Here is a 17914-nt window from a genome sequence, read left to right on the forward strand (position 1 = left end):
CTGTCCCGGTATTCGCCTTAGTGCAGGAGAATGGAAAACCACAGAAACCATTATGAGGACAGCCGACAGTTGGTGCCAGCCGTGAGGTCCAGCCCTGTCCCATCTCCCGAATGCAGAGGCGTAGAGCATCGGTAGAGCCGTGGCTCTGCTCGGCTGCCCGGTCAGAGAGAGTGCAGAGCTCTTGGACCACGGACCAGCCGTGGCCATTTATAGGCCGAGACTCACTCTGCATCTACCAACCCGGGGGTACATGACGACGACGACGAAACGTTTCCATTCCCCACCCTGAAGTGGTGATAGGGTAACGCCTTCTCTCTGGCCAAGAGATTGGACGGGGTGGATATTTATTAGTTCAATTATATACAAGAAAAGCATACATACAGGGACATGATAGAACAAAACAAGTATATACATAAGAAAGTTGAAGTCATATGTACAGTTTTTTGGGTGGGGGGAATATTATGATTTTACAGCTTTAACAAAACTTGAGTGATTGTCCCTTGTATCGGACGCCTGGGATGCCAGTTATGAAAAAAGACAGTATGTAACCATGTGACAATTGTTCTTGTAATGCACTTACAGACCTACTAGATACACGAGAGAGCATGGGAGGTTAAACCAGTGTTTCCAGATGGGTGAAATTGTAATGAGAATTTGAGCCGGAAAGCGTAGTGGAGAATTGGAGATTTGGCTGTGGCCTGTAGGTGATGGAGGACTAGGGATCCGTTGTAGGAGTGAATGTTGAGCAAGGAGACAATGATGAAACGGACAAGATCTTCAAGTGTGGATGGTGAGAATAGGGAACGTTTGGGCGATTTGGGCGTGTGTATAGTGCTAATAGGGGTCTCAAGGTTTGGGCGATTGTGGGAAGGTGGAGGCCGGCTTCTGCAACGGCGAGAGTAAACGGGGTGAGTGCCTCCACTGGTATGACGCTGGGGTGGTTGGTGGGTGTTGGGACATTTGGGCGTAGCGTTGACTTGATTGCACTGTCCACATGAAGGACGCTGAGAAGTACAGTGAGGGGTGGGTTGTAGGTTGTAGGCGACGCACCTCTCACACCTGATGGATTGGGGAAGTGGTGCACCCAATTGTTCAACTTTATGATGGTGCCGGTGAATGGAGACTCCGCTGAGTAGTATCCTGTCGACGTACTCTATTGAAGGAAGAAGAATCCGTATCATGTATATACGGAGTGCCGTTTTCGCCGGGATGCCTTCTGCATGGACCTCGGAGAGGATGGTGTCTTCAGCAATAGAGTGGTCTACGCCGTGAATGATGCAACTGAGAAGGCGGTGGAGTTTTTATAGGTGGAGGTGAGAGGGGTTGTTGGGTGGTGCTGGATCCGAGACGTTGAGAACCGAAGGCCGTGGTGAGAAGGTTGGGAGCAGTGTCCCCGTTGACCTGGATGATGACTCCATTGGCAGATCTTCGAATATTCACGATGTCTTCTCGGTGCATGCTGTATCGTAGTAGGGTGGAGAAAATGGTGTGGGGGTAGTGGATATCAGGGGAGGGATTGGAAAGTAATAATGAATGAGTTCTTGCTGGAGCGGGTTGGAGGAAACGGGAGCGAGTAATAGGGCGTTGAGTACGGGATACAGCGGAAGATGCAAGCTGGGGAGGAGTGGAGGTAGGGGTGGCGGTGGTGGTTGTAGGAGGAATAGCCTGAGCGGAGGCGTCCATGGGTAGCGGTGGGTCAGTTTTCGTCGCTGCGGTAGGTGCCGATGGGTGCTGTTGAGCTTGTTCCTCTGCAGCCGGAGAACGTGGCGACAAACTCGTGAATTGAAACTGGAATTTGGAGGCGTTCCATTGTGGAGCTGGCGGCGTTGGGGTGAATCTGGCCTGGCAATCTGGCACTGCATAACTTGGCATTACCGCCGAGTGGTAGGCTACTTCAGCTGAGGGGCTGAGATCCGTGGAGGTGGTACTAGTTGTAGCCGTTGTGGTGGCCATACAGTGAGGTAAATAGGTAGACATAGTGATGTATGTTCCAGTATGCTATCAGGAAAATGTAGTCAAACTGGGTGATGGGGTAGTCCCTGACGATGGGCTCGTTCTGAGGTGAAACCTCCCGAGTTTTCGTTTGACCACCTGTTCAGACCACTTTTTCAATAGGGAATGCTCTACGTATCTGACTTGCGGTGATGAAAACCGTTGGACGGCGAAGGATTCGGCGGTAGAGGGCGAGGAAAATTTATAATAGGCTGTAGGTGTTGACGGGCTATAGGCAGAAGTGTCTGTTTTCATTTTTATTTGCCCGAAAAAGTAAGGCACATAACTTTCTACTTATTGAATTTTAAGCAAAACATCTATGGTAGAGAAATTAATGATTTGTGTAGCTCGTTCCAAGCGAGAAGTGCACAGAATATCAGCAGAAGTATCTAAAGCGGTAGAAGCTCTGCGTGGCTGCGTGGTTTGGGTCACGTACCTGTCAATTAGCATTCGGGAGATAGTGGGTTTGAACCCCACTGTCGGCAGTCGTGAAGATGGTTTCCCATTGTTTTACATTTTCACACCAGGAATATGCTGGAACTCTACCTTAATTAAAAGGCATTGGTCGGTTCCTTCCAGTGTGTCGGTGCGACGTACAGTAAAAAGTAAAAGATGACGCTTTTCGAACTGCATACCTTTCTCTTGTGCAGCCAGTATTGTTACATAGCCATCCGACCGCTTCGCTGAATAGTCAGGGAAGTGACGTTCGGATCAGAGGGTCGTCGGTTCGATTCCCGGCCGGGTTATTTCCCCTTGGGGACTCGGTGTTTGTACTGTTTCCAACATTCCTGCAACTCAGACACCACAAACAGCATTATCTTCTACTACGAAAACACGCAGTTCCCATCCATGGCACATACCGTCTACATGTTAGATAGCCTTGTTCTTGGAACGCAAGGACAGCGGAGAATGTATGAGGAAATTGAAGGAAGTTTATTGCTGAGTGGACTAATCGTCTGACCTCTTCCGAGAACTAATGCTCGTTGTAAACAGCTCTATCATTACTTAGAACATCTCTGACAGGCAGCGTAGGCCTACCTAACCTCTTTTCAATCGCCTTCAGCTGTCATAGTCTCGGTTGTCAGATGCCAAGGTGAATCGTTCTTTCCCCCTTTCACAATAAATATGCACCAACTCAGTCAGGATGTGAAATGAATTCCTCTTCCTGAATTCTGTCGAGAAGTGAAGAAAATGAAGGGTTCTCTTTCTACTTTGTTTGCCTTGATGTGTGTATAATTATGTAAATATGTCTTTCATGTACAAGTAAAACCTTACACAGTAGCATGGTTGAAGTTAAAACTAACGAGGGAAAGGGATGTAAATTATAAAAATTATAAAAAAAATATTTCTCAGATCGTGATATTGTCCGCCTCTTTGATGTGGTAGTTGGTGTGATTAGACGCTCCCCCCCCCCCCCCGAAGGACCAGGTTCGATTCCCGGCTCTGCTACGGAATTTGAAAAAGTGGTACGAGGGCTGGAACTGGGTCCAGTCAGCCCCCGGAGGTCAACTGAGTAGAGGGGGTTCAATTCCCTCCTCAGCCACCTTCGAAGTGATTTTCCGTTGTTTCCCACTTCCCCTCCAGGCAAATGCGGGATGGTATAAGGCCACGGCCGCCTCCTTCCTCTCTATTGTATATCCCCTCCAATTTTCTCATTCCCCCCCACAAGGCCCCTGTTCAGCATTGCAGGTGAGGACGTCTGGGCGAGGTACAGGTGCTCCTTCTCAGTTATATCCCCCGACCCAAAGCCTTACGCTCCAGGACACTACTCCTGAGGCGGTATAGGCGTGATCCCTCGCTGACTCCTAGGGGAAAACCAACCCTGGAGGGTAAACAGATTAATGAGAAAGGAAAAGAAGAAGAATACTTAATCTAAGGAATTGTCGCTAATTACACGGGAATTAGTGTAATAAGGCAAATTGGAAAACGAAAGATTGAAATTATTCTGACGATATGTACAGAAACTAGAATATTTATTTATTTATTTATTTATTTATTTATTTATTTATTTATTTATTTATTTATTTATTTATTTATTTATTTATTTATATAATTCGCTGGGGCCATCAAGGACCACGTTAAGTCTTGTTGCATTTGACACTGAACTTGGCCTTTTTTACAGCCCAAATTTCCCTCATTCTTTGTGAGTGGGCCTGCTTACGCTCCTCTGTCCAAGGGGCACCGTGTCTTCTCTTCGGTTGCTCGTCTCGGTTTAGCCCGTTCGTCAATATTTTCTTGCGGAAGAGATCTCTGTTAAAGGCGTTTTCAGCTGAGATATGTAGCATTTGCAGGCCTTCTTTGGTATTTCTAAACCAGGGAATTGTGGTTCTGGGGTTTGAATCAAAAAAGTGAAAAATTTCTTTAGTTAACTTTCTTCTGTCCATTCTTTTCAGATGACCGTAAAATCCTGCCCGTCTTTTTCTGATTGTGTCGGTAATTTTCTCTATTTTGCTGTAGACTTCCTTGTTGGATCTCATTTGATGGATTCCATTTCTGTACTTTGATCCCAAGATTCCTCTCACAATTTTGCGTTCTCTTTTCTCCAGTTCTTCAAGGAGTCCTTTGTTGGCATTTAGAGACAGGGTTTCGGCTGCATATAGAACTACTGGCTTCAGAAATGTTTCATAGTGACGTATCTTGGTGTTTTGGGAAAGGCATTTTTTGCTGTAGATTGTGCGGGATGTTTGGTAGGCTATTTCCAGTTTGCGTACTCGCTCCTGAAGTGCTTCTTTGTCCAGTCAATTTTTCATGATGATCTCACCCAGGTATTTGAATTTGTCTACTCGGGTGATGTCCCCGTATTTTTTATGGAGTTTTGGTGGAGCCTCTTTGATGTTAGTCATTACTTCTGTTTTCTCAAACGATATCTGCAAACCAGTTTGTTCGGCAATTTCCTTTAAAATTTCAACTTGAGCTCTAGCGGTTTCTATGTCGGTTGAGAGAACAGCAATATCATCGGCAAATGCTAAGCAGTCTGTTGTGATCCCCTATTTGGTTCCTATTCTCAATGGACTGTAGTTGGTTTCCTGTAATCTCACCCGCCAGGTTCTGATGATCTTTTCAAGAACACAGTTGAAGAGTGTCGGGGATAGCCCATCACCTTGTCGGACTCCTGTTTTGATGTCAAAGGAATGCGAGAGACATCCGTGGAACTTCACCTTGGATTTTGTATCGGTCAGGGTGGCTCTAATTAATGCCAGCAGTTTCAAATCAACTCCAAATTCATTTAAGATGTTTAGCAGGACTTCCCGGTCAATGGAGTCGTACGCTTTCTTAAAGTCCACAAAGGCAGACACATACTGCTTGGAGCTTAGTGTACAATATCTGATGATCGTTTTGAGATTTTGGATCTGTTGAGCTGTTGAGCGACCTTTTCTGAACCCTCCTTGGTATTCACCTATTTGATGTTTGACTTGTGCTTCCAAACGCTCTAGGATGGCAAGTGATAGAATTTTGGAAGTCACGGGTAGCAAAGATATTCCTTTGTAGTTGTTGATGTTCTTCATGCTGCCTTTTTTGTGTAATGGATGGATCAAAGCTATTTTCCAATCTTCGGGTAGGGTCCCTTGTTCCAAATTTCTTCTATTTGCTTTTGCAAGATATCAAGTGATTCTTCTGGGGCATATTTCCATGGTTCTGCTACTACTGAGTCTTGCCCCGGCGCTTTGTTATTTTTGAGACGGGCAATGTGGCGCTTGATTTCATCTCTGTCGGGTGGTCTGGAATCTGGGTACCTGAGTAAGGGTTCCTTGGTCTCAATGGCGTTTTGCGGTTTAGAGCAATTAAGTAAATTCTTGAAGTAATCTGCCAGAATGCTGCAATTTTCTTCATTTGACGTCGCCAGTGTGCCGTCCGTTCGCTCAAAGCATAGAGATGGTGGTTTATAGCCAGTGAGTTTGCGTTTGAAGGTTCTGTAGTACTCCCTGCTTTCATTCTTCGTAAAGTTTTGTTCTATCTTTTCAATGAGAGATTTTTCGTATTTACGTTTCTCAGTTCTGAACACCCTAGCTGCTTGGGCACGTTGGGTTTTGTAGGTTTCCCAATAATTTTCTGATTTCGTAGAGTTGTACTGTTTCCACGCATTGAGTCTTTCTTGGAGGACTGATTCGCAGGTACTATTCCACCAGTCATGCTTCTTGCTTCTCTTGATTTCTGCAACGTCTTTGGCGGCCTCAACAAGGAGACTTTTGGCGTTGTTAAAGTCACAGTCATTTGGTCTAGCCTTCTCCTGGAACTCCTCGACCCTTTGCCGAAGTTTGTCATTGTCGAAGCGTGTGATCTGTTTGGTTGTCTTCCTTGTGTTTGCGGGAATTGATTTGAATTTGATAAGAGACATATAATGATCTGAGGCCACATTGATGCCTTTCTTTACCTTGACATTCATAATCTCAGGGCTGTTTCTCCTGGAGATCGCAACATGATCAATTTGGAACTCTCCGAGAGCTTGGACGGGAGAACGCCAAGTCATTTGCTTTCTGGGTAGATGGCGAAAGTGGGTCGACATGACCTGCAGGTTGTGATTTTCGCAAATGGTCACCAGTCTTTTGCCGTTGGGTTTGGTTCATTTGTGAGCAGGGTAATTTCCTATAACTTTCTTGTACTTCTGCTCACGACCTAGTTGGGCATTGAAGTCACCCAAAAGAAGCTTGACATGGTGTTTGGGGATTTTGTTTAATTTTTCATCAAGTAGGTCCCAGAAATTATCAACTTCGTCTGGATCAGACTTGTTCTTATCGTTTGTAGGAGCATGTGCGTTAACTAGGGCGTAGGTTTTGTTCGCGCATTTAATTGTGAGTATAGACAATCCGTCATTCACAGGTTCGAAATTTGCAACCGATTTAAGGATCTTGGTTCTAACAGCAAACGCGGTTCCAAGCATCACAGCTCCATTGAGGATTCCTCTTTGCGCTTTGCTCTTGAAAAATCGGTAGCCTTCGGATTCAAAAATCTCTTCATCTGGGTACCTTGTTTCCTGTAGGGCCACTATGGATATCTGATTTTCGTGAAGAGCTTTGGTGAGGGTTTTCAGCTTGCCATTTTTTGTAAATGAATTTATGTTGAAAGTTGCTAGAAAGGTTTTAGATTTTGACCTGAGTTTTTGACTCTTCGGGGTACACCGAGACGCTCCGACTCGTCTCTTGCACGATGTCGAGTCTCCCCCAGAATTCGAACGAGACTCGTGCGCCGTGGCGTTCACGACGAGGGATTTTTCCGAAGATTTACCACCTGGGGTATGTTTCTTGAAATGTTGTGCCATCATGCTTTTTGACTTGACTTTGCTTTGGACGGGTACCCATCCTTTTACAACGAGGGTTGTTAGCCCTAGAGGTTGCCTCAAGATGTTTTCTGGTTTCTGGTCATTTACCAGTCTTCGCCGTAACCCTGTCAAGGGACCAGCTTTTTTCACGGTGGTATTTTATTTCCCTACTACCCTCTGACTCTGCTGGCGGCAGAGCCAGCGAGCTTCCCCAATTTTATTTATTTATTTATTTATTTATTTATTTATTTATTTTATTTATTTATTTATTTATTTATTTATTTATTTATTTATTTATTTATTTATTTATTTATTTATTTATTTAAGGGTTTTCAGTAGCCGAGCTGAACTGCCGCAGCTATGGAGATGAGCTCTGCATTCGAGAGATGATTGGTTTCGAATCCTACCGTCAGGTTTCCTGAGAATGGTTTTGTTATGATTTCCCACTTTCACTTCAGGCAAATGCCATAACAGTTCCTATTCATAGTCCACAGCCGTTTACTTCAATCTCCTTACCCAGTTTCATTCACCCGCATTCATTTCATGATCATTACATCCTCAAATGATTTTAACATCGGGAAGGGCATTCTGCTGTAAGAACATGACATAAATTTCACATTACCTCATCTCCGACCACGTATCAGGAAATGGGAATAAGGTATACATGGCTGTCTGTGCCGGGAATATCCGAGAATATGATCGGCTCGTGTATTACAGGTCTCCCTATTTGACGCTCCTGGGCAACCTGAGCATCTTGATTCGATGGTTATAATAAAGGTGGGAAGAGGGTGATACCGGGTGTCGTGTCGGCAAATAGCCTACTCCTGTCCTGCAACACAATGGGGTCTCTTAATCACCACCAACAGCTTCATATGCACTCAAACCATATGGAAACTGTCGAGAAGTTTGGAGCTGAAATCAAGCTCTTGTCGCGCAATCTAGTGATTCGAAATTGTATTCAACCACCTCTCCTGCCCTGCCGGTACCAGCGGAACTCGAACCGGCTAGCCACGGTGTCAGTTTATATAGAATTGACATCTTAATGATATGGTCACCAGGGGGGCAACTACAAGTAAGTTGAAGTAATGCGAGGATTCAGCTAAGGGCCCCGTGCTTGCCAGCCCACGGTACCAAGTTAAGAGCCCCTGGAGCCCTTTTAGTCACCTCTTACGACAGGCAGGTTGATGTCCTTTTTACTACCCGTAGCCACAGAGGCAGCTCTTTCTACATTCTTTACACACTTGTTCAATAAACACCCAACTTGATAGACAAATGACTTTGTGATATGTCTTTGGCGGGTGAGCTGACGAGTTCATTCTGCAACCTCTGTTTGCTGTTCTCATTAACCACGGCCTTCAGTCTATCCACTCCTTTGGCATGTTGTACGCTGCCTGCTGAATTAAACTTTGGATTAATACTTCTAATGATGATGAGATAAAATCAAGGTAACCCATATGCGCGGCATTGTAGACAAAATACAGCCATACACATTTGACTTTCTCTTGCAATGTTAATCAACCAACCGCCATTTTGTTGAACATACTGAGAAAATGCCATCTACCGAAAACTTCCATAACTAGACATTGCTATACTGTAGTAGCTCGATTAAAATTAAATTTAAAATATCGCTCATTTTATAAATCATATCGTCATTGCGCCTGAAAAAATTACTAAGTGATTAATGTTGCGGGAGAAATACTGACCCGCAGTACATATGTTATCAAGAGCGAGAATTGTTTGATATATAGTTCTCTCAATATCCTCGTTAACGGCCGGCGACTGAAACGTTAAGCAGTACCACTCCCCGACAGTAACCAGATGTATGACTGTCTAGAGTCGCCTCTGCTGTAAAAAATATGAGATGGCTCTTGACCAATAGCATGCTTGCTTTATCAACGACAGTTGCGTGCCGGTCCTGAATCCGGCTTGCTTGCGGTCCCGACACTATAGGTCCTCTTTTCTTGAAAAGTACTGCCAGCATCCTTCCTTTGCATCACTCTCTATTATTTAACAGATGTTTCGCAGTGGGCTACTTTCCTATGACCTGAAAACAGGCAAATATTGTCCCACATCTCACATCAGGCAACAAATTTAATGTTTCATCTTACCGACGATTTTCTATTCTCCCCACACTATCCTTTATCTTTGAAAAAATTATAAATCAGCTACTCCTCACATTCACCTCGCCCTATATCTCAACAAAGCATGGTTTTCTACTATGTGGCTCTTGTCTAACAAACCTGGACACTCTGCATTATTTTGCATCACATGCCATTGCAGCTAAATCATATCTCGATATCTGCTACGTAAACATTGCGAAAGCTTTCGATTCAGCAGACCAGACTCTGATGCTCCACAAACTCTCCGAACGATCTAATATATATGGAAGTCTGACCCTTCTTGATGGCTTCCTACATAACCGTTGGCGAGAGTGGTAATATCGGGCACATCAACATCATAGTTACCAGTCACTTCCGGTGTCCCACAAGGCATTGCTCTTGGGCCCTTGCTGTTTTCCTTGTTTATGGACGATTTGCCGTCCAAACTCAACAAAACAGCAAATACCCTACTTTTTGCTGACGACTGCAAGATGGAGATCAGGAATTCAGAATATGCAGCTCTTCTCCATTTCTCACTTAACGTCCTCTCAAACTGGTGCTGCTCATGAAAACTTATCCCCAATCCACAAAAATGCAGCCACATTACCATAACACTACGTAAATCTCCTCCACCGACATCATATTTCCTACTCGACAAGTCCACTCCCGTAGTTGCAACAGTGTGACTTGTCTGTAATATTCGATACAAAATTACAATTCAAGAACCACATAGAAACGTATACAACGAAAGCTATGAAATTACTAGGCATTCTCCACCGCTTCACAGAAATTTCTGATCCCACTGCTCTTCGACACTTCTTCCTCTCGATTATTCAACCTCTCTTGAACTACTGCTCTCCGATTTGGACAACAGCCTCCCCCTCCAATATTAACCAGTTAGACAGTGCAATGTCCTTCCTTGCTGCAACTGTTAGGAATAGAAACCCCAAGCTCAGAAATCTGTCTTCGCAGTAGGTATTAAGGGCAATAAAAGTGTCACCGCTGCACATCAAGTGACAGATAGCTGATCTGAGTTTACTCCATGGGATTTTAAATGGGCATTTGCGTTCGGAACATCTTGCCTCACTCTTCCCTCCCCGTGTTCTTTTCCGCTCAACCAGTCCCAACTGTCTCTAACACTATTAATAGGAGACAACAGCTTGATATAGCATCAAACAAAAAAAACATTAGAGAGGAGTGTAAATTGGATTAGGATAAGGGGATTTGAAGTGGTTATACCGCCATCTTGATCCACGACTACTTGGCTATGATCATAGACATTCTCACGGTTTTTGATTTGGACAGTTATTAGTAAGCTGTCTACCTGATCTTGTTATATTTTTTATATTTTGTCATGGAAGTTTACATTCGTTAATTAGACTGTTGACAGTAAGAGTGAAATTTGTTCAGTGCAGATCTTGTGTCTCGTGAATAAATATAAAGGTCTCCAGTGTTGCATAACTGTACGCAGTTCTGTCCAGCCTCGCTATCCGCTCTCAGAGGTTAAGTAGTTGAAGCGGAGAGTTGATAACGCTGTGTCTCGAGTTGGGGAAATCCTGGCACTCCACGTACAAGGAATGTAAACAGTCAACCAACTAGGCTTCGAAATCGTGCCGGTCGTTAACGAGGAGATTGTAACAACTAATACCTTGCACAATATTGAACCACACTGTAGTTATATTATAACCAAAGAAAAGAAAAATCTTAGGTCTGCACTTTATCAACAACCTGGATTTCATACTAAACTCCTTCAGAGAATCTCTTTTGTGTGGAATGTTATTCTAGGCATCCAGAATAATGTTCTCACACCCCGTTTCACAGGAGTCGATTCTCTTCAAATCTACGGCATGAAGGGTCCACTTTTCTGTCCCATAAATGAATATTGAGAGTATTACACTACTACAGTCAATATGTACGTGGACTGGTGCCTATAGTTTAGGCAACACGGTGTACACTCATGTACAACAGTCAATAGATTCTTGGACAGGCGCTTACAGTGTAGGCAACACAGTGTACACCTATGCACATAGTACAGTCAGTATGTTCGACGACTGGCGCTAGCAGTTCAAGGATCATACAGTCATGTGACCTGTCTTTTCGCGTCCTTTTTCCCGTCGTGTTGATCCGGGTGATTTCGACTTCATCATCTCAAACGTTTCGCTAGTGGATTTTCCTACTTTCTGGCAGAACTTGAAATGTATTTTTGCTCAAGCTACGACATTCTCAAGTTCCGCCGCTGACGTCCAGCTACCATTCGCAACAGAGATCGTGGTTCTCCTTATACTGTATGCATGCAACTGCCTCTTGCTGGGACTAGCGGTGAATTGCTACGCAACATACTGTGTTGCAAACTCTCCGCTATAGTGCAACAAAGCTACACTAGACGGCCAGACTACGAACTTAATCAACTTAATGACTCTACTACGTAGATTTGTCTAATCCTCATTTTTAGTCTTATAGTGATAGATCGACCCTTGTCTGGCTCCTTTCATTAATTGTCTACATAGTGGCCTTAGGTTCAGTGGGCCCCGTGTTCGATTCCTAACCGGGTCGAGGATTTTAAACGTGTAGGCCTAATTCCTCTGGATCGGGGACTGGGTACGTGTGTTCGTTTTAGTACAATTCTCTTCATATAGCACTTCACACTTTGAACCACCATATAGCCATGCGATATTGAATGAATACATCCCGCCTTATAGGGTTGGCGTCTGGAAGGGCAATCAGCATTCTGGTAACGTACCTCTGCAAGTATCCTTCCTCAAGCAGTGTAAGTGAGACTTCATTCGATGATAAGTGATTTCCCCGTTGCCTACTTCGGTCCATACGATCAGCCATGGCTTGAAAACATGACCCTCTACGCATACCAACTTTCACACACACACACACACTGTGAATTGAGGCACTCTTACCTTTCAGCACCAAGGAAGTGACTTCGGGGTTTGGATCACGCAGCTATCAGCTTGCATTCGGGAAATAGTGGGTTCGAATCCCACTATCGACAGTCTTGAAGATGGATTCCCGTGGTTTGCCATTTTCACACAAGACAAATGCCGGAGCTGTACCTTAATTAAGTCCATGCTCGCTTCCTTCCCACTCCTACCCCGTTCCTATCTCATCGTCACCACAAGACCATCTGTGTCGGCGCAACATAAAGCAAGTAGTAAATAAAAGTACCTTTCCACTGACACTGAACGCCTCCGAAACATCTGGATGAAAGTGGATACCTCTGTTATGTAAGCAGTACATATTATTGCGTAACCGTCTAGTCCTCAGCGTGGTTAGGAACTTGTAAAAACGTGACAAAATTTGTTTTTGGAGCAGTGTTCTTCCAATCCTTCCACTGAAATTTCTCATCAGCATTACGCTATCTTTACTGTTGCCGCTACACTACGAAGTTACTCAGTGTTTTATAACACTGGCCTGTTTCATCCACATCTGCTCCATCATATGGCGAATACATTGTGGCAGTCCTCGTCCACTACATCTGACCACTTCATTCACTAATTTACGTGCCTCAAAGAAACTATATGAATTGTACGAACAAACGGACCACACACTAGGGGCATAGGCAGGGGGAGGTTAATAGGGGGTGGGGAAACCCAATGGAATTTTTACAAAAGAAAAAAAAATAACTGACAATAAAAAAGAGGAAGTCGACTCAATGGGTTGGCTCTTTTGAACATTCAGAGAGGCATAATTGTAATTGTAAAACCAAGAGATCTCTTGAATCTAATTTCTAAGAAGCCACGAAAGTTGGATTTTAGATTGTTATCTGAACATACCATTCACTGTAAAACGGTTGACCTTGATCATATCGTTCTTGTTCTGTACGCTAAAGTAAGAATTTGTGTACTGATACTGTAATATCAACATAATTCTGTTGTATCAGTGTCCTAATAATAACACACATTCATGAGCGCACCACACACACACACACACACACACACACACACACACACACACACACACACACACACACAAACACAGAAGCATCTTTATCATGTTCCATAATATTTATAATCATTAACCTTCTACTGCCACACACACTCTGCCCTTACCCTTTACACACCTGTTAAGAACACTTTATACCATCCTATCTCTTTCTCAATGTCCCCCTTACCCGAACATCACTAATTCCTAACAAATCCAAACGCCTTCGTGATTCAGTCAGTTCTACTTTCTTTCTTGCATGAACCCAGTTAACATAGATAGCTTCACAGGGAGTCCCATTTCGTTCGCCAAGTTGCTGCCAAGGAATTCCTGGCCTGTAAAATTGATGTGGGACACCATCAATCCCATAGGTCCGAGGCTTTCTTAAAACATTGTAATTTTTAGTGATGTTGTTAAGCATACAACTGTTTCTTCTTTAACAAACAAACCCTAACCTCTACATATCCAGCATTTCCAGTGAGTCCAAACACAAAGCTTTATACTCAGAACACCATAATTGAATTTACTTAGGAAATAAACAGTTTATTTGTTCGCGGAACTTCGTTTTACCGTGGTAATGTCAGTGTTTCTGTCAACATTCAAGTGTTGAGTTTTAATTTTAACCTCTATATGTTCTGTGACTATCATGAAAATTGTATTCTGTTCCAGAATACTGACAATGTTACTTTGGAAATTGCGAACAAGATATACGTTCAGCATGGATTTTCAATCAAGGATGAGTACCGACAATCGACTGAGCAGTACTTCATGTCAGTGGCTGAAGAGGTCGACATTGCAGGTGACGCAGAGAACGTTCGATTGTCCATAAACCGCTGGGCTGCTGAGAAGACTCATGATAAAATCCAAGATCTACTTCCTAAAGGTAAGTTTACAAATTTTGCTGTGAAAACATCTCACTCCGCACGAACGGAAATTAGCCCACTTATCATAAGCTGTTTATGGAAATATCTACATCACTAAGTAAGTTAAGGTCTCATCTGGACCTAACAATTACCAAGCTCGATAGCTGCAGTCGCTTAAGTGCGGCCAGTATCGAGTAATCGGGAGATAGTGGATTCGAGCCCCACTGTCGGCAGCCCTGAAGATGGTTTTCCGTGGTTTCCCATTTTCACACCAAGCAACTGCCAGGGCTGTACCTTAATTAAGGCCACGGCTGCTTCCTTACAATTCCTAGGCCTTTCATATCCCATCGTCGCCGTAAGACATATCTGTGTCGGTGCGACGTAAAGCAAAATAGCAAAAAGAAAGACCTAACAATATTATCAGTTTAGCGTGATGGTGCAACTTCTCTCCGTGCTTTGAGTGCTCGATTACGTACACTCGCGTGAGTACAGCTCGGAGAGCCGTAGCGAGCGAGAGAACACGGCACCCGATTTAAAATATTCGGGTCTCGCTTTTTCATAAAGAGACAGGCTAACAAATACAAGTGACATTACGTTCTCAGGGGCTCGGGATCAATTCCCAGTACTGCCAGAAATTTAAGAATCGCAGGAGGACTGATATGTGGGTGAAATATTACATGCAGCTCACCTCCATCGGGAATGTAGACCTACCTGAGAAGCGCTGCATCTACTCGGGAGTAGGACACGTGTATACAAGTCCAGTTTGTAAATAAGTGGCTGTGAACCAACGAAAAACTATTCAAAATATTTGTGAAAGACTTGAGCGATCACGCCGAAAATCGTTTAAGAAACTGGCTCAGAAAAGTGAAGTTTCAAATTCTTCTGCAAGGAAACTGAGATTTCACAGAATGTTACAGATGTGCCAAGTTTGAGCCTAGGGGATCCACTCGTGAAATGCACGCACGAACAATCAGTGACATTTTCACACCTTTCATAACAGGGAGTGAAAACTGCGTGGACTCAGAATATCTTAACCCCTTGTGGGTGGGAACGGCAGAATAACACTCAAGGGATCACCTGTCTGTCGTAAGAGGTGACTAAATGGGTCCCATGTGGCTCTTAACTATGTTAACTGGGTTTGCAACCACGGGGACATTAGGTGAGTACTGGCATTGTTTCCACCTACTTGTGCCTGGCTACTGACTTTCATTTACCCTTCATCTACCTTCCTTGGTCAACTCTTGATCTTTTAAAGTGTCGTATCTCTTCCGCTTCTTTCTCCTTGATTAGAGTTAATAGAGGATGGTTGCCTAGATGTACTTCTTAAACCAATAATCACCACCACCACCACCACCACCGCCACCATCAGAATACCTTACTAAATCAGACTAACAGACATAAAAGTAGTGAGATTGATTGCTGGTGCTCCAATGTTTGCTAGGAAATTCAAATTTTATGAAACATAAAGCACGTTTTCCAGAGCACCCAAAGAGTGAGTGCTGTTCGGCTGGGTATTTGATTTTTTTGGTAGGTTCTGCTAATTCAAGAAAACCCAATAACGCCTACTCCATTACAGTAAGTATTGATAATACCCTCCATCAGTGACGTAGCGTGTGATGATATTCCGGTTCACTCTCAGCAGTTTTTCCTCATGAGTCTTCAAAATGTTGGTGGGAATAGCATTTTCCGTCCTTCTACGGTGCGGGGGTTACTTCTATACATAAAATATTTGTAACTACCACAAAAACATAGCTGGGAAGTAATTAAGTAGAAATAATCTAATTATTGGTAACGATTACTTGTTTAGTAATTTTTACTTGCAATCGTTACTTTTCACAAAATGCGATTTCCGCTCGTAATTTACTTCTTGCCCGCCTCTGTGATGTAGTGGTTAGTGTGATTAGGTACCACCCCTGGAGGCCCGGGTTCGATTTCCGACTCCGCCACGAAATTTGAAAAATAGTACGAGGACTGGAATGGGGTCCACTAAACCTTGGGAGGTCAACTCAGTAGAAGTTGGCTCCATTCCCACCTCATCCATCCTCGAAGTGGTTTTCCGTGGTTTCCTTCCCTCTTCTCCTTCTCCAGGCAAATGCGGGAATGGTGGCCAACTTAAGGTCACGGCCGCTTTCTTCCCTTTTCCTTGACTATCCCTTCCAATCTTCCCATCCCTCCACAACGCCCCTGTTCAGCATAGCAGGTGAGGCCGTCTGGGCGAAGTACTACTCCCACTCCCAAGGTGTATCCCCGGACCCAAAGTGTCACGTTCCAAGGACACTGTTCTTGAGACGGTAGAGGTGGGATCCCTCGCTGAGTCCGAGGGAAGAACCAACCCTGGAGGGTAAACAGTTCAAGCAAGAAAGAAAAGAGAAAAAGAGAGAAAGAAAGGAAGAAAGAAAGAAAGAAAGAAAGAAAGAAAGAAAAACGAAATAAAGTTCACTTCTTGAAAAAAAAATTACCGTTACGTTTTAGTAATCGTTGCATTCTAGTAATCAATAAACATCGCATCGAGCGGTAAATTTGGAGCCGCACCATTCGAAAGGCGTCACGCCAAGGATACGACGCGCACTTGTTCATTTATTCGAGGCTTGTTTTGGTTACCACTTGAGATTTACCGTAGATAATCGTGTACTACGTGGTCGAACATAGAACCGGAATTTGCAGTTGACGAGGAAGTGGTTAAGAAATTTCCATTCCTCTATTTTAATAAATATTTTGAAGAATTTGCTTTACGTCGCACCGACACAGATAGGTCTAATGGCGACGATAGGATAGGAAAGGTCTAGGGGCCGGAAGGAAGCGACTGTGGCATTACTGAAGGTATTTTCCTTGTGTGAAAATGGGAAACCATGAAGACCATCCTCAGGGCTGCCGACAGTGAGATTCGAACCCACTATCTCCCGAATGCAAGCTGACTGTTACGTACCCCAGTCCACGTTGCTCGGTTAAATATTTTGAATTACCTGGCCATGAAAACGATGAAAACACGAATGTGGCATGCAAACAATGCTTGGGATCTCTTTTAGTGATGATAGCCAATATATGCCTCTATTCCAAAAACAATAAAATGTAAATTAACACAAAATGAAGTAATGACCCTTCCTTTGCAAAACTTAACTCTCATTCCAAACCCATGTGAAAGAATTTCGGCGATTTCCTGAAGACTCACATTGTGTGAACCAATTATAATTGCAATTGTAATTTTATTGTTTACTTGTTTAAAACTTAATTGGTAGTTGAAATTAAGTGAAATATTTCTCATACAACTGTAATTTATCTCATTAAAATTTATTTCGTAACTTTCCCATATTTTTTCTTTCTTAATCGGTTTACCCTCCATGGTTGTTTTTCCCTCCGTCTAAGCGAGGGATTCCACCTCTACCACCCCAAGGGCAGTGTCCTGGAACGTGAGGCTTTGGGTCTGGGGATACATTTTGGGGATAAGGACCAGTACCTCCCCCAGGCGGCCTCACCTGCTATGCTAAACAGGGGCCTTGAGGGGCGGATGGGAAGATTGGAAGGGATAGACAAGGAGGAGGGAAGGAAGCGGCCGTGGCCTTAAGTTAGGTACCACCCAGTCATTTGCCTGGAGGAAAACATAGAGACCGCGGAAAACCACTTCCAGGATGGCTGAAGTGGGAATCGAACCCCTCTCTACTCAATTGACCTCCCGAGGCTGAGTTGACCCCACTCTAGTCCTCGTACCACGTTTTAGTTTTCGTGGCAGAGACGGGAATCGAACCCGGGCGTGCTGGGGTGGCAGCTAATCACAC

The 17914-nt window shown here is 43.9% G+C and overlaps 1 protein-coding gene across 14 annotated transcripts in view; it reads left to right on the forward strand.

Annotated features, from left to right (window-relative positions):
- LOC136876392 (ipis-1) overlaps nt 1-17914 on the forward strand; it is a 105817-nt gene that overhangs the window by 22182 nt on the left and 65721 nt on the right. For all 14 annotated transcript variants that reach the window (XM_067150314.2, XM_067150310.2, XM_067150318.2 and 11 more), the window contains exon 4: nt 13948-14161. In XM_067150314.2, the coding sequence (XP_067006415.2) occupies nt 13948-14161 (214 nt within the window). The remainder of the gene's footprint in view (nt 1-13947; nt 14162-17914) is intronic.

This window comes from Anabrus simplex, chromosome 6 (genome assembly GCF_040414725.1).
Source record: "Anabrus simplex isolate iqAnaSimp1 chromosome 6, ASM4041472v1, whole genome shotgun sequence".
NCBI lineage: Eukaryota > Metazoa > Arthropoda > Insecta > Orthoptera > Tettigoniidae > Anabrus > Anabrus simplex.